Source organism: Platalea leucorodia (assembly GCF_965183815.1).
Source record: "Platalea leucorodia genome assembly, chromosome: 5".
In the NCBI taxonomy this organism is placed as follows: domain Eukaryota; kingdom Metazoa; phylum Chordata; class Aves; order Pelecaniformes; family Threskiornithidae; genus Platalea; species Platalea leucorodia.
The window spans coordinates 14465794-14491573 of NC_138827.1; the positions used below are offsets into that span (position 1 = coordinate 14465794).

Below are 25780 nucleotides of genomic sequence, written 5' to 3' on the forward strand. Positions count from 1 at the left end.
GAATTGCAGAGGCCACTTTTTCTGTGCACCTGCTGCAGTTCATAGCACAGCAAAAGATGTCAGCCAGGAGCGTAGGGGAATAGGCTTCACAGGAGGAGTCGTGTGCTTCCGCAGCAGACTCTCCCCACCGCTCCCACTGGGGATGTGCAGCTTAGCACCTCAAGTCAGGGCGTTAAAGGAGCAACCAAACCTTCACATAGAGAAACACCTGCAGTTCCCCAAGCCTGTCTTATTGAGACATGGAAGCTGCCACCTCAAATGTCAGGAGCTCCAGAGCAGTAGGAGACTTTTCTACAAGCCTCTGTTGAAGATCTGTATTTAAGACCAGTAGTCTGGCTGTCAGAATCTCTGCAGGGTTTACATGCTATTTGCACGTAGCTAGAGACAGAGTAATTACATGTACACATGCTTAACCTTAATGCCTTCTCTTCTCTCAATTATCTCGTCAGTGAAACCTTTTTAATGGCTTTTATCTAGAGTGCTTCCATGACCTTTTCTACTTAGAATGCTGTGCATTAACTTGCAGTCCCGGGGGCTGAGCTCTTAACAGATTTCCAACCACGTGAACTTTATCGGGAAGAAAGTAACAGTTGGTTTTGTCTGACCAATTTGATCTGCAATTCCGAGATGACTCCCAGATGGGTCTCCACTGTGAGATGGTTTAGGAATACTTGCAAACACGACGAACAGATTTAAAAACTGAGCATGTAAATACTTGGGGATTACTCTTGAAACACCTATTTGACATTGGTAGCTTCTGTACTGCTTGACAACAAGAAACTTGTAGGAAGAGGATAGATATCTACCGCTAAATTATAAAATCCCTTATATGGACAGTTGCAGTTCTAGTAAGTTACTAACCATGATCTTGGACAAGTATTTAAGTTGTGAAGTGACCAGGTCAATTCTGATTTAGCTTCTGTCAGACTTCTTTTCTTTTTTAAATGCAAAACTGTTCAGATACCCAAGGAAGTCTTAAATATCAGGACAGAAAAGGAGAACTTTATACTGGCACTTTGAAGACAATTTGAGATTATAATGCCAATATTTTACTGATTAAAAATATAAAAATGTATTATGTCTTCTGCAGTATAATTAAGCTTATGCATATCAGATGGACCACGCTTTCCATCTTTTAAATGCGTTCATTGAGATGCAGATGTTGATTTTTCTATAAAGATGTCCAAAGAGAAATTGTAATATAAATCATGATTTCTAACATTCTGAATGTTTTATGTTTTCTGTTCATAATTTTTACCCTTTTTCTTCTTGTAGCAGGTAGTTTTTGTGGTATGATGGTTTATTCCTGTTTCAGGAAGTTATCTCCTAATGAAAGAAAAATATTTCCCTTTTCAAAAGAAATAACTAATGCATTTGGTTATCCACATTTCTAAAACTGTAGTAAACCAATCCTCAAGTGCTTGCCTGAGCTTTTTTTAGGACCATAAGGACTGCAAATGAAAACTTGGAGCTTGCTGATGTAGGGTTTTTCCTCTCTTAAAAAATTTGCAATATTTTGAATTGTATCTAAAAGACTCATCAGACCCTTAGAATAAAATCCTTGTGATATTAAAATCACTGGAAATTTGCTATTCATTGTACAGCATCCATGGGATCCTCCACTGAAGAAAATGAAGCAGCAATGTGCATGCTAATCTATTTCAGGAAAATGATAAAGGCAGTGAGAGAATCCTGCTGGGACCAATTGTACCATTAGCTCTCAGGTCACCTGTATGTGTTTCTCATGCTCTGGGAAAAACAGCTTCTTCCTACCACTGACGAAGTTCTGCATTTCTTCAAGTGTGACTGTCAGTGGGCAGCACATGGGTTATGTATAGATTTTCTGTACAATAATTGTGTTACGAAATCAACCTAGCACATATAAATAGAGTTGTAATGGAGCAGTTCAACAGAAGAAAGAGGAATGAGTGGAGAGGATGATGCTCAGCTGAGTTAGCCTTCCTGGCAGAAAGAGATTAATCTATCAGTGATATCCAGGTGACTTCCTGACAACAAACTAACTTGAAGGCTTCTAATAGTATTTTCTTCTGCAATGACAAATCTTTGGCAGTTACAATATCTGAACATGCAAATATGCAGGAAAGTAAGAATTTTGATTTTATTTTTTTTTTAAATCTTATTCATGTCAACTGTTAATTATACGAAGTATTGCACACAAAAGCAAATTGAAATACATCTTGTGGCTCTCATAATAAACAGTTTCATCAAAAAGCATGAATAAGAAAAAATACATTTAGTATGGGAAAGTAGCCAAACCAGCTTATTATGAATGTAGAGTGACTTTAATATATATGACTGTATATCAGGTTGATTTGGTGAATCTCTTAACTACAAAAACTTCATGATGTCTACAGGTCATTAAGATAATATTATAACCATCCAAAAGCATACAGGGAATTATGACACCTGGCAGGAAGTAGGACCCAGGTTCTGATGAAAATTTAGGGTAGTATCAGATAAATTCTGGGTTTAGAACTCAATAATTATGCATCGTTCGTAAGTTGTGACATCAAGTTTTAAATTAGGGGAAGAAAATTCTGAGTAACGTGCAGTTTCTGAAGTTAAAAAAATGTGCAGAGCTAAATTTTCAAGCCACGGTAGACATCAGGGAGTTTTAATGTGACACGGCATGAAAGTGGATGTTCTTGTTATTTCAAACCTTTCAAATCTTTGAGCATTTCTCCATTTTTCTGTGTTGATGTTTCTAGGTTGTGGATGTCTTTGATAAGTGTACAGTGTCCTAGCTCTGTTGGCTGCAGACTCACTCTATCTGTACACCAGTTAAGAATAATGCCCCTTCATGTCTCTTTCGAACAAACATAGCTTTTGGTGGAAAAAGGGGCATTTTTACATTTTTGAACTTAATGTCTTGATTTCTTCTCCATACAAAGACTCATCTTCCAAAAGTACTTTAAAGCTTGAAAAGTTTGTCGCCTGTTTTTGAAAAGTATGGAGCAAACCACCATTTCTCAGTGGGAATTGTGGATACTTTTGAGAAACATAGGTCACTGGGCTTTGGTAGAAATTTTCCCTTGGAAGCAGAAGGAACAAAGCTGTCCAGGCTTCAAAACCACTTGCGGGTAGTTCTTCTTTCGCAGAATACAAATGCACATGGTTGTCAATAGTAATATTTTTGAGCTTTGTTAAACTTGTTTTCTAGGAATCAAAGGATATTAGTCCATTTTTTATACTCAAAGAGCTGTTGTTTTCTTAAACTTACTATAAGCTTGGTAATTTCAGAAAAATAGACCTGTTTATTAGTATTCTTTCCTCTGAGAACTATAGAAATGACATCCTAAAGCAATAAGTTGGAGAAATTGCCTGGAAGGTATTTAGAGAGACATTATATTAAATGGCAAAATATTTACGTGTTATTTTTTGTTGTTTGAAGGCAGTATTATGTTCCATGCTTTCTTTTGTATTGAGAAAACATCTGTCTAATTAAATACTTGGCATAAAATGTTTATGCAGCTTTTAGTAGATTAGAGGATGTATTGGCTCAGAATATATATAATCAATTCAATATACATGAATGAATATCATATCAAGATAAAACGAGAACATCTCCAATTCCCAAGAAAAATCTTTATTGCATGTGATATGACTGGTCCTAATTCTTTAAGCAGCAGTAAATAATAAACAGATGCTGTCGCCAGATTATAATTCACAATTAGAGTTTTAATTGTGCAAACTCCATGTTTGCTTGTCTGATCTGGGGAATTGTGCCGTATTAAAAAAGACTCAAGAAATTTCTTTCTGAAACTGTTCATTCTCTGTGCAGTCATAATTGAAGGAGATGTGTTCACCTATCATTACCTAGCTTCTGTCTCAAGTCTTTATGAGAAACTCATCTGTGGAATAATAAGCTACAGAAATCATTTCATCCCCTTCCCTTGAAAGAATCTCCAATACAGAATGAGAAATTAACCCAATTACCCTTCTTTCCAAATAATTGCTGGTTACCATTTCACAAGTGCATCCTTTTCTCAAGGTCGTTATTACTTTGCGACTTGTTAGTGGCAGTGAATAGCTTTTCTCTTTTGTCCCCTCATCCCTCCTCCGCTCTGTTTTATTTTGTTTCCCGCTCTGCTGACTGGGAGCAGTACCTACAGCTCCACCGCAGAACGTGCAAGTTGAAGCCGTGAACTCCACAACCATCCAGTTCTTCTGGAACCCTCCACCACAACAGTTCATCAATGGTATTAACCAAGGATACAAGGTAAGCAGAAACAAGATTTCTGTAACTTCAAATAACATTTGCCTTAACAGTCCTGGCGTATAAAATTAGAAGTTGAATCTACTAACCTTTGAATCTCCAAAGTGACCCTATATTTTCAGCGGTATCTGACACGAGTAAAATGACGAGAGAAGTGAGCACTTGGTGCTCCTAACATTTGCTAATTCATGTAAGTTCCGAAAAGGGAACGTGTCATAGGCTAGAAGTCCTAATACCTTTGTCATTTACCTGGAGAGTTTCCAAAGCCAAAAAGCAGTTCGATGTCAGTCTGGGAAGTCGGCACAGGAGATATGTCGTTGTGCCACTGAAACTCTTGAGATTTCTATTTACTCTAATGCAAAATTCCCATTCATTTCATTAGGAACCAAGACATCACACTAAATGTTTGTCTTAACTTTCTCACTGTGATGATTTGGGAGATATAAGGATGTAAAATTTATTAATCATGCTTGATGACACAGAGTTAGCACGATAAGTCCCTGTTGATGGGGCAACTGGCAATATCTATTACAGTACGCAGCGTAGAGAGTGCTTAACAGAGCACTTGTTGGTACTTTGACCAGTGGAGTGTATGCTAAGAAGGTAGCTGGAGTGGTTTATTTCTGTCTCTCAGGAAGGACTGCTTAATAGAAACTCCTTCAACGGTTTGGCAGTAGGGGCATAATAAACGAAGGGTTTAAAAACATTCATGAAAAGAACAAAGAGAAATCTTGTAGGAATCACAGAGCAGGAAAAGGGAAGACAGGTATCTTTTATGAGCAGGGAGGAGGAAGGTTGATTTAGGTTTTGGGTGAGCTGAGAAGGATGTGTAGTTCAGAAGACAAGCTGTGAATTGAGGGAATGTAGGTCGATTTTAGAAGTTTTGAAAGACTTGATCCTTCTCTAAGAATTTCTCAAAGTGATGGAGAAACCGAGACAGAGGTATGCAGGGGAGTTTTAGTATTTTTCCTGTCCATATATTTCTCATAAAAACCCGTGATGGTTTCAGAATCCCGCTGCTGAAGTACTATATACATGTAGATGGGTATGTCTGTTTTTCTCGGAGATACAATCAGCTCTCAAGACTAGGTGGCTGACAGGGCTGCAAGAGTATATCCTGAAACCTCAATGCAGAAGTACTACTTGGCTTCTATTCAGACTCTGGAGAATTAAAGCATGCTTTGGGCTCAGTGGACTGCAATGCACTATAATTTTCTGGTGCGAGTCCAAGCGTGGTGAGCTCAGATTTGCAAAAGTCATATTTCAGATTTTTATTCTTTATTTTATTCAAACAGAGTTTCAGTCTAAAGATGCTTAGTCTCATCACATAGCTGCTTCTTATTTATGTTTCAGTTTCTTTAGCAATGGTATAAAATAACTAAAATCATAATTTGTATCTGTCAGTGGTCAGTGAAAACTTTTGAAATGATCAAAATTTCTCTTTCCTTGGATTTCTTTGATTGCAGTAGATTGCAACAGCTTTACCATTCCTGTTTCTCATAGGGATTGCGAATTGCAGTAAAAAGACTGTGTGAGAACATTTCTGTCAGTTACTTCTTTTGCATAGTTTTTTGTATGATTTATAAATTACCAGTAGTCAAAGCTAGGCCTTTGCTTTTCAGAAGGATTAAACACATTTTCTCCTTTAATTGATGGATTTGTTCACCTTTATTTTCTGCACGTGTTTCCTGAAGACTGTACAACGAAAGGTACTCAAAAAAAAGAAGTTCAGTCCTCCAAAGTTATAAATGCCAATTGTAATCCACAAAGGTGATTTAGAAAAGAAAATAAAACTTACTATTCCATCAACCATTTTCTATTTTTATCTTTTCTTTGAAATTTATTTGCGTTTCAAGAAGTTGTAAAGTACACCTTTGCAAATATGAAATATTCCGAACAAAATTACTCCTTATAGTCCTCTAACTGTGCTTTCTGATTATCAGAAACTATAGACATTGGCTAAATGTGTCAAATATGGCTCATTAATTTCAGGCATCTCTTCATGTTTATGAGCCTGAAATCAATACAAGTAGCACGATTTACACAGATACTGAGTAAGGCCCAGAATTTTAACATGCTTGTATAAGAGACGAGGTAAGGATTTTTGGACAAAATAAAAATTTCATGAGTACTTTAAAGCTTTAGGCCCCTAAGCCATTAAGGCGATTGCAAAAATTGTTTTAAAATTTCAAAGTCATTTGCCAAAAATGAATTTTTTAAGTCCTCATTTAGGTACCTACACATAAGGTACTCCACTCTAAAAAAATATTGATCGCCCAGAAGATCCACTGAGATGAATGAAACCTGGAAGAACTGTGAGCACATCTGACAAGCACGCTACTTTAAATGCATGAAAATGTCTTCAGGACTCTGACTTTTGGGACCCAGGTGTTGAAAATTGTAGTAATCATCTTTACAACCATTTTCTATTCTTTCTGTAGTTCCAGAACCACTTGAATCATTCAGTTGGATATCTCCAAACCACCGAACGTTGCAATAGCCTTAGCCTGTTAGGCAAGGCTGGTCAATGGGATGCTGGGGAGGCTGTGGGAGGGGAAAGAGGGTTCCCCCCCCTTTCTCCCACTTACCCCACTAACCTTCCCAGCCAGTGGGATCTTTAAAGGAACCCCAATATAAGATAAAGCATTTATCTCAGAGTAGCACTGAAAGTACTTTTCTTCCTTCACCTTCCTTTCAGCAGCAGAGACTGTCCAGGCTGGTCAGAGCAGCCCAGAGAGAAACAAAAGACTCATGTCATACAAATAATAATTCGCAATAATTTTGGCATTGTTCAGTAGCAGACATTGAGAATTGCAGTACCTCCACAGTATCAGTATATCCCCCATCACTAGTGAGTATTATACACATCCCTCCAGTTATCATAGTAACAGTGTTATATCCATCTGTTCAGCGTCAGAGCTGACAGTAGTTTAACACCATTGCTTGTTTTTTACAATCAGATTAAGATGGTTTTGGCAGCCAAGCATGCTTTGATTCCAAATAGACACAACTTCTAATGAGAGCTCATCCACGTTTAAATTTTCTAGCTTCTAGCATGGCCAGTGGATGCTCCAGAGACTGTGACTATGGTCACCATTGCTCCAGATTTTCATGGTGTTCACAGTGGCTGTATCACCAACCTGAAGAAATACACTACTTACTATACATCGGTTCTGTGTTTCACCACACCTGGCGATGGACCACGAAGCACACCCCAGCTCCTGCGCACCCTTGAAGACAGTGAGTAGTCAGCGCTGGTAGGGAATCTCAGTGCTCGGGTTTTGTTTGGTTGGATAGAAAAGCCAGAATTTTCAAATCTGGGTGCTTAAAATTGGACCTCAGGTTCACAATCAGTTTGCAATCTCTTATCAAGTTACTTTGCATCAGACAACGACTTCAGCCAGTTGTCCATGTGTGTTCTTTTAGCTTGTGGCAAATGAATAGTGTTTGGTGTTTGTTTTTCATTATGGGCTAAACCTGGACAAATTTTTTTACATTGATCAGAAGCTGAAAGCTTCATAGTCTGGTTCAGCTAACACACAACACATTGTTTATTTCTGTGAACCCTTATGCTCTTAAATCCATGTTCAGGCATCCGAATAAATATTAATTGATCTTCTTAGGAACTGAGCACTGGAACTTCCTGTGGAGGTCAATGATTAATTTACGATTGTTTCCGTTTGTTATTCAATATATCGAAAATGTCTGTATCTATATTATATTGCAAGTGTTTGTATAAAAGAACCAGGATCATAACAATGCGATAACTTCTATTCTGCAAAATTGGAGTCAGGATGAAATAAAATGAGCTGGATAGTTTAGCATATAAATTATTTCCTGCATCAGAAAACGTTTTGGCCTCTGTGGCCCCTTGGAATAGTGTGCTCAAGATGTATTTGGGACTAACAAGTCTAGCATGTGTCTGATGCAGATAACAACTAAATTGCAGTGGCCCTCATAGCTAGCTGCGTGTCCACGGTGATCTTGGCTCTGGCCAGCGCTTCAATATCTTCCTGTCATGGAGCATCATAAACACTGCTGCATGTTTACAGATCCAAATCAGAATAAAAAAATGCCTAATGCATCCATTAAGGTATTGTTTTTAGAAATGCTGCTTTGCCTTAAAAGGGATCTTTTAGGTTAGTCAATGTTCCCGTAAAGAAAAATCTGATTATCATTAACATTCACAGAAATGAGGCTTGAAGTGCTAACCCAATTTTTCATGAGATACTCTTGAAAGGACATGAAGAAAATTAAATACTTTCCCATGGATTTTCCTTTTGTGGTTAGTCTTCTCCATATGCTAGACCCGTGCCTGAAAAGATTGTAGGCTTAAACCTTTACTTGTTAGAAGATCACAGAGATAGCAATTTAACTACTGGAAATCTATGTGAACCATTAATACAAAATCATACATGTTTATCTGGGGTTAAAGCAAAAGGCACGGAGGAAAGAGAAACATGCGTTAGGTTCTTGTGTATAGTATTAACTTTTGTACCTGTTTTCCCAAGGAAATGAAGCTTTTGACAATGATGATTTGTAAATGTATTCGACTGTCTGTCTTTAGGTCCATCTGTCTTTCTCCCTCCAATGACATTTGAACCCCGTGGCTAATTTCAGTGAGTACAGAAGAGTAAGAAACCAAAGATACGAGACTCCTAAGATTTCACGAAAATTAATCAGCAGGGAAGAGGAAAGAGACTATTCATATTTCTGCTGAAGGAAAGGCTGCAGAAATGAGTCTTAAAGACTCTGTGCGAAGTGGGAGAGAAGGCACAGTCAAGGCATTGGGAATATCTCGGGGAAATACTGGGATCACATGCCATTTTAAACACAAGACAATTCCATCATGAAACATAAAATGAGAGAAAGCCAGACTTGTATTTTGCAAAACATTTAAAACATTTCTTGGCGTATGCTACAAGGAGCTTTAGCAGCAGAGATGAGCAGAATTTTTTTTTTTTTTTGATCCTTCAGAATTGCTTTCCTTGGTTTTCATGGTGACTGAGAAGTTAAGTGCAGGGTGGTGTAATGCATCTTTGTGGAGAACTCATTGAATCTAAGTTGCTTCAGGATTCATGTGGGGGGGAAAAGATTCAAAAGGACTGTCATTCATGTTCTCAGGTGATATTTTTCTGTCTGTTTAGTGAAGTTAGGCAATCCTTTAGAAAAAAAATAGTGCAAACAGATCTGTGTGCTGATGAACTGTAGGTCAAATAAAATCTGACATCCAGTCAGAAGCAATGTGTCCTGGCTTGGAGTAAGCTGCACCTGTTTTTCATTATGACATTGAAATTGGACTGCAACTGCAGGAGCTAATTGGAGTAGAGCTTTGCGAGTATGCAGTTTGCATGTCTGCAGATACATGGTCCCGAATAGCGCATAATTGCTGTGCTCTTGTTGGGTATTCCTGAGATCGCTACCAGATCAGCAATTCTTTCGGTAATGCTTTGACTACTAGATATCACAGAATGGATTTGGAAATTTTCCTCACTAGGATTGCAGAATTGCAAATGTGGTTGTAGCCGACCTACTGGCAGGCTTTTTTTTTTTTTTTTTTATCATAGCTGGAGGGGAATGAGAAACTGGACTAAAGTGAAGAGGAAACAAAATATGAAATTGCAGACGAGAAATTGCCAGCTGATGTCAGTGGAGCTGGAGGATACTCGGGCAGGGATCCAATGACAGAAGCACAGTGAATATAAAGTGAACAAAAACTCCTTTTTCCAGTACATCGATTGAAGACAGAACAGCAGTTGGATCAAAAATCAGTCAGGATGTCTTCCTTGAAGATCAAAATTGAGGGAGGATGGCATAATCTTGACAGTCATTCCATTTTATGCTCTTTCATTGCACACTAGGGAGCTGAAATTTTTAAGAGCTCTTGAGCTACATCATAAAAATCCTTTAAAAGTTTCACACACTTGTATTCATTTTACAGAAGACAGTTGCCATTATGTTGGATGTTTTTAGAGTTGTTTTGAGAGAATCTATCTAAGCAGTGCCTTGGTGACTGTCCTTGCTTTGACCTTGCATAGCCAAAAGGATTTTCCAGGTGACGGGGGTACTGGTGGTGTTGCTACAGGCCTAAGGCCAGATAAGCTACACACAGCAGCACAGGTAAATGCCTCACGCCGTTCTTGAGGGAAAACAGCAAACACAATCGCTTCCAGGATTGCCAGCTTGATTGTTCTAATTAGATTAGATCAAGAAGAGAGACAGAGAACAAGTTGCATGCAAGTCTCCTGCTGCTACCCTGTTTAGTTCTCTGCACAGTTAGGATGATGACTGGATAAAATAATTTATGTGATGATAGCCAGAGTGCTTCTTAACACGTTGCGTTCTCCCCTCTCCCCTGCAGCTCTCACTGATGTTTCCAGCAGACTTTCCTTGGCCCCGGCTCAGTGTTTTATTTCTTCAGCCCTAACCTTGCCACATGAATCAGATCAAAAGTGCGTGGGGTTCTCCTGTTAACAGATTTCCTTTCCTGATTGCCAGAGCCAGGAGCGGTGGGACACCTGAGTTTCACTGAGATTCTGGACACGTCTCTCAAGGTCAGCTGGCAAGAACCTGTAGAGAAAAATGGCATCATTACAGGCAAGTATCATCTGCTATCTCCTTTTTTTAAAATTTTTTAAGTGTGTGTATCATTGCAGTGAAAAAATGTTTGTGTGATAGAGCATTTAGGGAGAACTGGCTACTGCGAGTGCTGGTTTCCTGGTCCCTCTTTTGGGTAATTGAAATGTCAGCTAGGGCACATTATAGAAAGTATGGGTCCAATTACTGGGCAGCTCATGATTGTGGTCACTGAAAAGGCAGTCTGTATTAGAAATCAGGTCCCTATGGAGTTTCTGGTCTTGTTAAATCTTCCATGACCTCCACCTGTGTTACTAAATTTCTGAAAGTTTGTGAGACAGTCTTTGCCCCCAAAGGTGGGGGGTTCCTACGTGGAGTTTACAGCTGCAGAATCTGGATTGGCATTGCTAAGATTTGCCATCAAGACCAAGCCTGAAATCAGCGGTATCCTTCATCTGTGATCAAGTGGTCTGGCTGTGGACTGCATGACAGAATTTGCATGTCATTACTTAATTTTGTATAAACCATCACAAGAGTTCAGAATTCTCTTGTTTCTCTTTGATGAGCTTGCCATTTGACAAGCTGTTTATCTATTTACTGTATGCCAGTGTAGATACAACATCAGCAACTTCATTATTTTTCATAAAGGAAGCTATAAATAGTTGAGAAAAACTCTAGTTCTTATCAACAGAGGCAATATTGTTTTCAGATGGGAAACTATTAGAGCTGCACAGGATGGACATTCCATTTAACGAAGGCTTTCAAGGTTTGGGAGCGTTGACATTGAAATGTTTAGTTTTTATTTTTTAAAAAAATTGTATTACAATTTGTAAAAACAAAATACATTTTAGGAGTTTAAAAAAAAAAAAATCAGACTTTCTGGCCCCTGAACATTGAAATGTTATATCAGTCTAATTTCCTGAAGCATTTTAACTTTGACAGGTCTAATTATTTTGATAGGACTTGCACTTGTCAGTATTCTCTCTTTAAATGTCCTTTCCAACCTAAACGACTCTATGATTCTATGCACCATTTATACATGTGTCTGCTGTGCTGTTTATAGTATATGTGGAGTCCTTATGCAGATCATCCTATGCCTTTATATTACAGGAGCCTTCCTGAAATATGCATTTATTTAAGTGGTTCAAGAGCAGAAACTTATGACTTTTGAAAGCAGAGCAGTATTTATTCAGTGAAGATGACCAAAGCCTTCAAGCCAGAGTGCTTAAATTTAGGTACCTAAATCCAAATCTAGCTATCTAAGTAAGATGATGTAATACTCATCCTTGTTAAGCACGCGTTAGCAGCGCTGTGCTTAAGTGTTGCAGAATTGCTTTGCTAGAAACAAGCTGCTGCCTCCAGAATGGGTTGAAACCTGGTGGAGCACAGTGATGGTCCGTGTTATATTTGGGGCAAGTTGTTTCTGAAAGAATTCAAGAAGCTCTATTGTTCATGAAGAAACACCGGCGTAAAAATTCCCAGCAAAGTTTATAAGGAAAAAGAAATGTCCTTAATGATGCAAATTGCATTTGGGTTAGAAGAAAAGAATAGCACAACTGTTCATGCCCTGAGTACCTCAGAGATTTACAGAGGGCTGCTTGGAGATCTGAGTGCTTAGGGAGGCAATTCTTCATCATTTCTGCTCATTGATATTTTTACTGGACCTTCTTGTTCCGTGTGCCAGAGCTGGGAGGAGGAAAGCACGGAGGGTGGTGCCCGGCAGCCAGCCTACTCTGGGAAATTGCCCATTACTCTTGCTGTAAATTTCAGTATCTTCCTCGTTCTCTCAGTAAACATTGATTTATGAGGACCTGGATGTAGACGGACAGTTTGTGATTGGGTGTACTGCTCTCTTGTAGAGAATTTACTCCAGATCAACAGAAAATTATTTCTGAAACTCCTCTGGTCATTAGTTTCTGTTAGGGAGCATTTTGTGGAGAGGGTGTAGTGCCAAAGCATACGGGAAGGCTCTGTGGCACCTTTCCTCTTCTCACTTACACTGAAGCCAGAGGAAACACTCGGCCCAGGCCGGCTGGACTCCTCCATGCCCATTTCTGGCAGTGATCACGTCTGTAAAACAGAGGGCATTTTTAGCAAGCACATGTGCTAAAGTTCTGCCCATCTGTCAGTCATTGTGGGTTAAGCGCTACTTGGGGGTACAGTGGATGTTGTTCCTTTCCTTCAGCATTTTTTCATCTATTTTTGTTATGCATGATTACATTTGGCTTTGTGTCTGCTCGGTATGTATGTATTTTCTGTTTGCATTTTTTTATATGACTAGAATTTACCTATACTTTTGGGAGTGAAATATGCAACAGTAAATGCTGCCTCTTTGCCTTTTCTTCAATTTGCATGTGAACTCAGGATATTTTTCCTGGTGAACATTTTTTTCAGTAAATAAATACATAGAGACTATGTGCCTAATGGGTGGGAAAGCTGGGTCTCATCCCTATAGTCACAAAGGAGAAAACATAAAATGTTCAAAGAATAATCATCAACATTTGATGTCTATCCAAAGCTTGTCTAGATGGGAGAGAAGATATCTCAATCATTTAAGATTCCCTAGTGCATGGCAGATGAAGCTTTCTGTTGTTCGTAAGCAACAAATGGATAGGGAGAGCATTAAAAGTCCCCTGCTTATCTCCTGGTTATTTATTGCTTTGAGCAACCCATTTTCTTTTATTCTGAGGTGATACTCCTTGATTCCTTCTGCCAGCCCATGTGCAGGGTTCAAAGCAGGCGTAGCAGGGTCATCCCCAGCTCCCAGGCAGACAGATGAGCCGCGGTGTGGCCTTTGCCCAGCTTCTGCTCCATCCATGGCTGCACACAGACGTTCTGCTGGCTGGGGACACGGCTGCTACTTTTGTGTCCTCTGTTGGGAAGTGGGGAGAGGCAGAACTGCACCTTCCTCAGACTCCTGCTCATTTTTCCACCTTGCCCTGTCTGGAAAAAACAGCACCCACAGCTTTTGGAAGAAAGAGGTCTTTGTGATGGTCATTATGTTTGCAACTCCTTCATGCTTCTTCACTGAGCATCAAATAGAGTGGACAGCCATCCCCCACCTTTCTGTTCACCCTCTGTTAATAAAGGCAATAGAATCCTTAAATTTTGTTAAAATCTTCATACAAATTATAATCTTGCCTGTACTACATAAACTGATTGCTGGTAAATGATTCTCAAACCTTTTCAGAGAGCATCAAAATGCCACAGTGTCTCTGAGATATTGGTAAATTACTGACTGACTTAATTCCCATTCAGACGCTTACTTAAAACTGGCTCCAGATGAGCATTCAGGAGTTTTTCCCCTTCCCCTAGGTAGTGCATAGGCAGACAAGTGGTTGCGGTGTAGCTGGAATTGTTGAAGTATCACATCTATTTATCACTGCCCCCTCACCCGAGACATAATTAGTGACTATGTGAGTACTTCGAACCCATTTTCATGCAAAATTGTGATGGCAGCTAGCACCAGAGGAAGGATAACATCTCACACCTCTCAGACTCTCACAGAAATATTTGTCTGGCTATGCTTTTAGTTCATGAGATGATGTTTCCTTGTTGATGAATACCATAAGGTATTTTGCTACATCAATTTGTATATGTTAATCAGCTTATCACGGGGCTTTATTTAAAAAAAAAAAAAAAAAAAAAAAAAAAAAGGAAAAAACCCCTCAAGCCCCGCAACTGATCTGAATTTGCCATCTTAGATGATGGGAACAGGAACCCAGTAGGGAGTTTCTCTAGCCGGCTCGCCTCGTGGTTCACTCAGTGGGGTTCCTTTCTTTTAGTCCTTTTCACTCACTTCCATTTCACAGGCATTCAAGAGCTATGTGTATTTTTTTTCCCCTCCCTGAGTCACATCACAAAGAAAGCTGCAATCAAGCAAACTTTTCAGACACGCTCTCTGGAGACTGGCACAGTAAGGTTCAAATGGGTTCAAACGAGAATAAAGTGGGACTGGGCAGGAGGATGATAAGCAGATTTGGAGGTAAAATTGAGCAAATCAGACAGAAAGTTTCAAAAGTTCTTGGAAGGCAAATGGTTATAAAAGTGATAAAAAGGTAAGCCTGGGTATGATAGAAGAATAATATGGAGGTCAGGGAGAGTGCAGTTTTGGACAATACATTGGCTACACTATGGTTTTGAAAGAAAGGATAATGATTCACCCTGCTAAAGGATTTGTGCGAGGAACAAGCAGTGGGGAGTAGAGGTTTTTCAGTTCCTAGAGGATTCCCACAATGTTCTTGCCTGATTGTTATTGTTGGATTTGTAAGTATTACTAGATATACAGCAGTGAAGGTTACTTCAGCCTGGAAAGGGAGTAGCCCTACCAAGCACATGTAGATTTTTAATTAGATATTCTAGCTGGTGAGAAAATGTTTTATTTTCCAGTGTTTCTCCCTATTTGCTTCGTAGAGTTCACAAAATGAAAGTCCACCCTTCTGTGATATTATCCCCAGGTTTCGTAGCCATTTCATAGCCAGCACTGTGTAGTCATAGAAAAAGAGACAGACTGTTGAGACTCTGTGTCCTCCCCCATCTGTACTCTGATGGGCAGATGATACCCCATGGGGTACCTACATCAATTGCGTATTCAAAATAACAATATTAGAAAGATACTTGGGTATTTTAGCCAGTGTTTACTTCAACTTTTTTTTTATGCTTGTAAAAGGTGACCATAGTGGAGTAGAGTAGGAAACAAGTTATACAACCATTGACCACAAGCAAATCTTGCAGCAGCAGGTATTTGCCCATCTCTGGGTTATTGTGTAACTGTGCTTTAGAAGAAAAACTAGACCCCACCACTGCTATGGCCCCCTGACTTCTGTGTAATTGTTTTTCAGGGTACCAGATCTCCTGGGAGGTGTACGGCAGGAATGAATCTCGTCTTGCCCGCACGCTACCTAACACGACGCTGGAGTACAAGATCACGGGGCTGTCATCTCTCACCACCTACACAATCGAGGTGGCAGCTGTGACGGCAAAAGGGAGCGGATGGGTGACATCCTCCACCATCTCTTCTGGTGTACCCCCAGGTTGGCAAAACTCCATGAAACAAATCAAAATGGGCTGATTCTTCATGTTTCTATATGCCAAAGATGACAAATTACTTTGTTTCAGTAATAATAAAAATAGTTTTATTTATAAAGCATTGGAATTCTTTACCACATAATTTAAATTTAATTTTTAGAACAGTTTAAAAAATTAACCTGAACACACAATTTAAAATTACCAGAAAGTTGAGGCTGTTTAATACAAATACAAAAAAAAATTGTAGGGATGGCAGAAGGAATGGACAAAGTAATGAAGTGGATAAAATACAGAGTCTCTTGGCATTTAGAAAGTAACATAAGAACGAAGCTCGAATCAATTCGAGAAGTGTTGCTTTGGGGCAAAAATAGAGTCTGGATGCTGTTAAAAAGGAAAGGTTTTTCCATTTATAAGTAGCATAGCTTATGTCACCTATGAGAGGACATTTGTCTAATGAAACTAAAATCTTCTTTACAAGATTTGGGAGTTGTGGCCTGAGAAAGATTTGGGAGGAGGTATTGCATTGTCTGAGGTACTGTTTGGGCACCTATTAATTTAGCCTTTTTGCATTTTGTTTTTAAAATTCTGTACTGTCCTTCATCCAGTGTAGAAAGCAAACTAAAAAGCCAATTCTTACCTCAAACAAGCAGTTTCAGATAATTTATAGATTATACAAGTAGAATTTTCCAAAGTGGAGCAGTTAGTGTACATCACTGATGGTAATGCAATTTTTCCCTTTTCCAGTATTTTTGAACTTTTCTGTATGTCTTGGAGTATGCTCGCCTTTCTTTTCCCTAATCGTAGGTAATTGTGACAAGCTGCAGACTAGATCAATGCCATGCTCCCTGTTGTTAGCCAGATAACAGCATTATCCTACTTGGTCCGGCTTAGTTTATCGATCACAGTTCCCACAAATGTGAAGAACCAAGAAATATTGTGTATTCGTGCATATTCGTGAAATGTACGCCAAAAAGCTGCCCATTTTTTGCCTGTTGCATTTGCACATAGTACAACGTTATGAATGATTACTGAGTACTTACGAATGCAGGTACTATTGGGAATTTATTCTAAACAGTCTATATTTAATTTGTTTCCTGGGCTTGCTTTTGTTGATAATTCAGATATTATTAAAAAATGTAAATGCTGCTGTAAGCTTGACTGATGTGAGGCAAAGATCTGACTGGGGCTGCAGATTTTCCCCTGTAGAAGGTCACCCTCTTTATTTGCAACAGAAATTTTAAAAAATTAATCTACTTTATTCAGGCATCAGAAATGCCCTCTTAAACCCATCTATTATAGGTCAACATAAGAATCACAAAATCTTCCCCATACACTACCGCAAAATTTGAGTCTTTTTCCGTTGTTAATATATCAAAGTTGTATGTACTTTAAGAAGTAAGTAAAAATTATTGTCATTTAATTCTGGAGAAACAGAAGTACAGTGGAATTAGGTGCCTTGGCAAGTGACTTGGCAGATCTGGAGCTGGGAATTACTTTCCCCCCTGAGCCACCACGCTTTGTCAGTTATGCAACTTTTCTAAAATAGTAGCTGTAATTCTGTAGATGGGCTCTTTCTTTTCTCGTTTGATCTGTAAAAATGCAGAGCATGCTCAGAGCAGCAGAAATAGTAAAGCTGTATGTAATACTCTACCAAAAAGAAAAAAAAAAACCACACAGCTATTTGCTCTATTATAATTGTTACCAAGGTATTTTATATGCTGAAACACAGAATGTCAACCTGTGTTACTGGGCCCTAGACAAAGAGCATTTCCATCTCTCATTTACATTTCTATTTCTTCAGAACTTCCAGGTGCTCCATCCAACCTGGTGATTTCCAACATCAGCCCTCGCTCTGCCACGCTTCAGTTCCGGCCAGGGTATGATGGCAAAACCTCCATCTCCAAGTGGATAGTCGAAGGCCAGGTATGTCCCTGACAAAAAGCTCTTAATGAAGTTTCTGAGGGGTTAAAAAGGGTCTAAATAGTGAATTGCTGTGTGGATTACAGTTTTTGTTTAACTTTGGATCAAAGCTCTTCAGTAAATGGCCTGGTGGTAGCTGTTCAGGGTGTGCTGGAAAGGTTGGAATGCAAGGGAGCTTGAGAGGCTTAGCTGAGAAATGTCTGTGCAGTAGCCAGTGAGAAAAGGGTCATGTGAATGCTGTAACTTCTGTTCACAGGAACAAAAGAAAAATATGATATATAATATATATATATGTGAAAATGTTTATCTTTAAATAATTCGCATGGATTTTTGTAAAGCAACTTTGTTTAGGTTCAGAAGAACACCAGATGCATCATAGGCAGCACATACAGCAGAGCTTAAGTCCATCCATTTATTTAAAAAAGCATTTGAAACTTGTGTTTAGGTTCTGCTAAGTGTATTTTGAAACCAGATGCAAACCTGGAATTATTATCTCACAGAGTCAGAAGTGTAGCAAGAATTGCACTGAACATTAAAGATACAATTATTCATAAGACTGAGTGTGTTTTTCTATCTTGTAATGGAATATACTGAGGTTTTCTATCCAGGCCTCTAGATATGAATAGGATGAATTCTATTCTTCATCAGCTTTAAACAATATCCCTCTTTCTGCTGTCATTATGCCTTGGAGGGGTTATATATTCCTCATTTGTTCTCCTGACAGATGAGCTTTGCTTCTTCCTTTCCACCCACAGATCTTTATAAATAATATAATCTGTTTTAAAGACCAAATGTTGGACTTCTTAAATCACCGTCACCACTTAGACATGTTGATACAATCACTTCACTTGGTAATGAGATTGTTGTGAACAAGTTGGTACATTTTGTACCATTTACATACACATTATTGCATATTACAGAATTAAACACTGAAATCCTATAATATGGTGGTTTGGCACATTCTGAGAAGCGTTTTTGTGCCGGAGCACCACATTGATATTGCTAGGAATTTGTTAATTCTGTGAGTTGCAGAACACCACTGAAATGAAATATATTTGCATGCTTTAAAATGGCAATAATAATTACCATGAAGTTCATCTGCATCCTTGGAGAGCCCCGAGTACAAATAGCAGTTGAAGGGTTCTTGGTGTGCAGGGAGAGAAGGGAGGAACTTTCATGTTCACAAACCCTCATCAGCATCTCATGCATTGCTAGAAAAGTCGAGGGGTTAGTGGTTCTGTTAGATCCTGGATCCAGGAATATTTGCTTCATTTGGGGAAGGGGCAGAGCCAAAGTCTTCGCAGAGTCTGGGCAGTTCTTTTCACCACAGCTACCCTGCAAGTTTCTTCTGCACCATACCTCGCTGTTTAGCTTTGGCACAACAAGAAATGTTGTTCCAAGTGGATTTTATATATTAAAAAAAAAATCTTGCTCACATGATTAACAAAAATCTTTTCAGGTATGCAGAGAGTTTGGTGACTCCTTAAGGATATAGCAAATCCTGTTTCCAGGATGACAGCTGCATATAATCCTTTGTTCACAGCCCCTTTCTGCCAGCACTTCCCTCAAAGTCTCTTTTTCTCTTAAAGTGCAATTTCACAGCACCTTTAGCCAGTCTAAACCAGAGCTCTCATTGTCCTGCTCCCATTCCCTCTCCTCATCCCCATCACTCTTACCAAGACTTTCTTACTCCTGCCTTCGACATGCATTGATTCTGGCATGATCATACCCAGAGCTGCTACAAGACTTGATCCAGCCAAGAACAAATGAGTTTCAGACAGATCAGTTCCCTGCACAGGCTGTGTGTGGGATCAGAAGAGCACCATTGCAGGGGGAGGGGATGAGAACATGGTAGTGGGAGCAGAGATGAGGGCAGGAGTGCCTCCGTCCTGACTTGGATCTGAGCTGCTGTGGACTTGCCCTCTGGACTTCATGGGTTTTTCTGCATACCTTTTAAAGACACACAAGCTTTCACAAAACAGCTGCCAGTGACACCCCAGTGTTCGCTTATGCCTTTCATGTTGTCTGTTCTGTATGTCTGTGCTGGGATACAGACTAGTGATGCAACATCTGTATTTTAGCATAGACAACAATAATTTTTCCTTAGGACTATGTTAGATTGAAGGGCTGTGGTTATACCAAACCTACAACAGTATTTTCTAAACAGAAATATAGGAAGGATTTTTTCCTTCTGGATCTTTCATTCACTGGCCAGCTTTTAGTAGCCCTGTTAAGTGTTTCATGCCCTAGTATTAAATTAAAAGCCACTTAAGGCATGGTTTTGCATACTATGATTTTAAAGCAGGTGGTATTTCAGAGTTATGGGGATCACATTTAACTATAAAACACCAATCTATGCATTCTAGTGTACTTTTTAATTAATCAGTTGAATTAGAGAATAAAGATTCTGTCCAAGCAGGTACAGGGGACTAAATCTCCATCCATTCACAAATTGTTTGAACATTAGCCTCTCTGAAAGTTTGCAACAGGGTGCAGAGTAGCTGAAAACAGCTAATAGCTTGGAAAAAATGCGTTGCAGTTTCCTAAGACCTTGTACAGCATGATCTCTCCTGGAAGGAGGAGAACTGGGTCAATGTCCCCCACACAGGTCTGTTCCTTCTGGGCTGTACATCTGCTGTCAGTGGGTTCACGACAAAGCACAACCAACAAACAGATGGTACTGTCGTGCTCTTCATCTATGTCCCCCTCTGTTTGTACAGCTGGGTGATAGCTTTATGTTGGATATCCCTTATATATTGTGTCTTCTCTTCCATCTCTACTGGGAATATACCCTTTACTCGGAATGTCTGAGTCCTTACAGACAAACTGTTTTATATTCACACACGCAAACAAGCTGCCACCAACATATTTTTCTTCTTTGTTCCGTTATGTGGCACAAAGCTTCCTTGATAAGGGCAGGTCTAGACAATGTTCCCAAATATTCCATTTTGGCTCAGTGCCATTTTTGAAGCCTGATACTTCATGAACAATTTGGATGAAAAACACAGCTGGGAATTCCAGTTGACGTGAAATTTTGTACATCTGGCCTTGGCTTCTGCTTTTTGTGCTGGGGTGTAAATTCACGGGAGCCGCTGTGGAACTAATTCTCAATTATGTCAATGAACATGAGAGGAGAATCAGGTCTTTAAGACTTTAGTGTTGGTAGATACTGAAATATCAAGCGTTAAAAATCCCATTTTTGTGTTTCTAGTGAAGCTTCATTCTGTACTTCTGAAGGGATTTCTTAAAAATCACTAGGCTGCTCCTTTTCCATCTTTCCATCTAGGCTCAGAGGACTGGAGGAAACTAGATTTCCAAACAGAGAACTACAAAAAAGTACCAATGCCATTTAAAAAATATTGCTAACATTGTTTTTCCATTACATTACAGTATAATCTAAAGAGAAGAGGGTCTAATGTAATATAAAGGTTCTGCTGACGCTTGTTCAGAAGGACCAGCAGTAACTGTCTTGTGGCATTGACACTCACAGGTAACATGTTCATCCCCAAAGAATTCCAGTAAATCCTTCCAATCATCCTGTACTCTCAGATGCAGTTAGAGTATATATTGTAGACGTGTTTTCTGGCAATTTGCAACCAAGAATGGCACTGAATCCCTGCTGTTGTTCATGTCGTTTTGTGTTTGCACTCTCTGTCTGCTGCAGTCCAGTTTCAGCTGCTTATTCTTGTGGTGGATTTTTCCTGGGGTTTTCTCAGGAGAAGTACATAAGTGACATCATCCTGACTGTGCCTTGGTAGGTGCTCGCCCCACAGCACCAAGTTTTCCAGTGGCTGATTAGAAAAGCTGGGCTAACTTCTGCTGAGTTTGGTGTGTTTTTCTGGTGATTAAATGTTGTTATGCAGACAGCAGAAGACCTGCGGAACAGCTGAAGGCCGCTTACGAAGAGGTATTGCAAGTCATGGAGCCATGAGTACGTGGGCTAATATAGAGAGTTTTTGCTTAAAGCCTTTCTGCTGGTTTTAGAGAGATTTGTATGAATATCATGGTAAGCGGTAACAGAGTTTCAAAGTAGTAAAACCTTTAAAGTGTTGTTGCTGTATTCGCTTGTAAAGCTGTGAGCTGGGAAAGACGATGTAACTTGAACCATGAATTTATCTGGTTTTGTGGGTTAAGTCAGTGACCCAGATAGGATTCATCCATTGTACGAGGTGATTCTCTTGGTGTCATTTTTACTTTGGAGCTGGTAAATAAAGTGTCTGAAACTCTGACAATTTTATGCCTTTGCCAATCTTTAAATCAAAAATGGCTGAATCGATTTAAGGATTTTGTAAGAAAAAAAATTGCACCCAGGCTGACATCCTGTGAACTGAATTTCTCCCAAAGTGATTTCAAATGTGTGAGTTATGGACCTCTATAATGAAAACTCTGACATATGTTGAACTATAGTAGAACACAGGGTACCTCTGTAATGTACAGAAACATTGTGTTTTCCTTTCCTGCAGTTAGTACTTCGTAACTGCTCAAAATTTTGGAAGTGTTACTGTCTTATACAAAATATCACAGCAAATGATTTTTTCATTCCAGATTTTAATTAATTTTAGTATCTTTTAAGTCAAAATTCTGCAACTTTGCTCATATAGTGCATTCCATCAGAAAATGTTAAGTCACTTTATAAAACATATAACGTTTTCCTTTTTAGAAATGGAGGAAACTAATGCATAGAGAAATAAAGGGTTCTGACATCACTTCCAGTATCGTTTTATACTGTCTCATTTCTGTAATAATAAATGAATATGCCCTTTTATTGAATGTAATGCCTTGGGAACAGCTGAGAGATGGGAATGAATATGCGCTAACTTGTGATGACTGATCATTATCAAGAATTGTATGAAGTGTCTTGGTGGACATAGGTGTTTTTATTGTGGCAGTCCCGGGGATCATGGCCTTATTGTACGGAGAACTGTTAAGATGCAGAGTGCATTTCTTAGGGAGTTTTAAGGTAACAGAAAAGCAGTTGGTGTTCTCATCTCCCTCCTAAAACAATGCACACGTGTGCCTCTGTCAACAAACATAATCCTTTTCTGAAGTTTGCATACACTGTTATCCAAAAAGCAGCTACAAGAAAGAAGCCTCTAAATTAACTTTATTTTATGCAGAGTGGCTCATAGTGGACTCTCTTGCCCCTCAAAGGACTCTCTTATCCTTACCACTGCCCGTAGTGCTTTTTGCCCTGTGGGAATCCCTTTGTACTCTGATTCTTGAAACTGATATGTTTCCTCTGATCTGACATCAGAGTGCTTCAGCAAAAATCATTTCCTTTTCCTTTAAGAGCCTGAAACTTGGAATCTACTATACATCTTGTGGAAGTTAAAAATATAGAAGTTCATTACTGAAGATTCTCTTCCAAGACTAATTTCTGAGATTATTGCTAAATAAGTGAAACTTGTTTTGAGTAGCAGTGACCTAGAATTTCTCAGCCACACGAGTCAGAGGTCATGCAGAAGTCCCCAGGCTGTTCACCAAGCTACCCCACAGCTGTTTACCCTTCAATCTTCTTACTTTGGAAAAAATTCCCACAAAAGAAGCACACTTAAATTATACTACTGATTTCAGTAGAAGATCTAACCCTTTGAGTTAGTTTCCCAAATGCTGGCATCAGATCCTGGGAACATTACGAGGTATTATTCTAACTATAGCAAGTTCCTGATCTATTTTTCTTAAAATCTTTTGCTGAATCACAGAAATATACCTGTGGTTGATTTTTTTGCTGCCTCTCTGTCATTACCTTTCGGCAGAAAATTAGTCCAAAAGTGGTTAATTGGGACTGTCCGCACTGCCATTTGCCCAGGGTCCCCCACCTCCCAATAGAGGTAGTGGCAACCTGTTTACCAGCTGGTTCCGGAGCTTGGGAACAACCAACATGCCGGGCTTGGTGGGCATCTGGCATTTCCTCGTAGGCTGCACCCATCGTTCCTAGCAGGGAGAGCATTCAAAACCAGAAGGCTGTCTTCTGGGATAGCTTTCAAGGGGCTTGCCATAGTCCTGGGCACAGAGAGACTTTTGCTGCTTTTCAATCAGTAAAAGATCCTTAATATTTCCACCTTTGCAGCCAGCTGGTAAATGTCTATCTGCCAAACGGGGGGTTTTGGACACCTCTCAAGCTTGAGTCAATGTCAATTGTTCACAGCCCTGTGGGCCTCTGGCTCTGAACCATGTGGTCCTTAATGTGTATTAATGACCTGCCTGCTGCTGCATAACGATTGAAACCTGTGGTCTTTTTTTTTTTTTTTTGCTATGTAATAAATATTTTAAAAAGCTCTTACTGTTCTTAGAATACAAAAAGAAGACTAACTCACTACTGGAGATTATTTGCAGCCTCCAAAGCACTGTGGATTGTCACTATACAATTACTGCAGCACTTTGAGGTGGTGCTGTTAAGAGCAAGGAGTTTTGCAAAAATAAGCATTTACTATAGACTTTCTACGGTATTAAACAAAAACTCTTTTAATAAAAAGCGTTCTATGTTTCCCTCACTGAAATCAGCCCTCTCTTCCTTTCTTTGTTTATGTAGGGTTGTTTTTTTTTAAAATTCTCTTTATCACCTCTTTGTTCTCTGGGTTCAGTTTAGGGCTGTTCTGTTTTACCATGCAGACCTGTCTCGGCTTGCTTCCCTTAAGCTTCTGCATCCACGGACTTTACTAAAATTTATGGAGCTCAGTTGGGACTGGGAATTTTAAAAGGCCCATAATCTTCACTGACATCTGTTTTATATGTTGTTCGGTGTGTGGCAGTGTCCTTGATAACCAACAAGACTGAAAGGCCCATCAAGACCTGTGCAACCACATCCCTCCATGAAAGCAGTCCTCCACTAGGAAGATCACAGAGGCTTCTTTTCACAGTGCAATGCAGAACTTATTTCTTTGGCCTAATTTTCCTTGTGTCATTTCTTCATGCACAAACATAAATATGCAGCATATCAAGTCCTGGGTGAGCGAAGAACTAAAACATCTATAAATAAATCAGGCTGCTTCTCCTGAAGGAAAAAAAAAAAAAGAGTGAATGAAACATAATTTTCTATTTGAAGTACTTAGGGTATGCTAGATACTTTGGGCTATGTTGCCTATCGAGTGCTTTGACGGTGTCTATGGCTGTAACTAGCATACAGAAGTCGTAATGGATCTGTTTAAAAAAGGTTAAAGGAAATAGCTCTTTACACAGGGGGTTGTGAGCTTCTGGAATTTGTTGCCACAGCAGTCTGCAGGAGTAGATAGTGTCAGTAGGTTAAAAAAGCATTAGGCATCTTTATGGATATTAAGTCTGTAAATAAACACTAAAGGGAACAGCTGCCTATGTACCCTCTAATATCCTTCAGCCCGTGATTGTGGATACCAGGATAGGGTGCGGGAATTGGACTGCAGGTACTGCCCTTTGTGGTAGGGTTGAAACACCAGAGTAAATGTGCACAGTGCTAGGGAATTGTATCAGGGAGTCTTGTCTAAGATCCCCTGTGTTTCGGCACTTGATAATCTCCAAAGTGAAGCCCAGCCATCTACCATCTCTCTTCTGCCTCCTTCTCCACACTCCTCCTGTGGCTCTTACGTGCACAACCCCGCCTGCTGATGCTGCCATCTTCCAGGGTCCCAGGTCAGATTCTGGCCTTTCTATCATGCCTTGTTGACTTCCTTTTAAGTCCTGATTCATCCTCATTTTATCTCCAGAAAGCTCTATGGAAAGTAACGCTCTCAATTTGCATCACCATTTTGTCACTTTTAACACTGCTGTAGCTGAGGGACTATGTTGGGCAACATGTTGTGATTAATTAAAACAAAGGATTGCGCATGGAAAAATCTGGTCTAAGTGCAGACCAGCAGACGAGGTTAAAACACTTTTGTTCTATGACTTTGTTCTTGTTTCTCTGTCTTCATTTCTGTGGCATTTTGCCTCCTTTGAGACTTACTTAGTATGCGTCAGTTCCTGTGAGTTATTATCAAGGCTATTTTTCATTTTGTTCTATTACTACTTGATACTTTGGTATTGTGGCAGTGAGATTGAACAGGG

The 25780-nt window shown here is 39.4% G+C and overlaps 1 protein-coding gene across 1 annotated transcript in view; it reads left to right on the forward strand.

Moving 5' to 3' along the window:
- The window catches only part of SDK1 (sidekick cell adhesion molecule 1), a gene marked incomplete at both ends in the record, with an annotated part of 418553 nt that overhangs the window by 309715 nt on the left and 83058 nt on the right, over nucleotides 1-25780 (forward strand). Inside the window, 5 exons of the mRNA XM_082312411.1 lie at nucleotides 4125-4240; nucleotides 7285-7477; nucleotides 10736-10834; nucleotides 15655-15846; nucleotides 17643-17764. Of these exons, the coding sequence (XP_082168537.1) occupies nucleotides 4125-4240; nucleotides 7285-7477; nucleotides 10736-10834; nucleotides 15655-15846; nucleotides 17643-17764 (722 nt within the window). The remainder of the gene's footprint in view (nucleotides 1-4124; nucleotides 4241-7284; nucleotides 7478-10735; nucleotides 10835-15654; nucleotides 15847-17642; nucleotides 17765-25780) is intronic.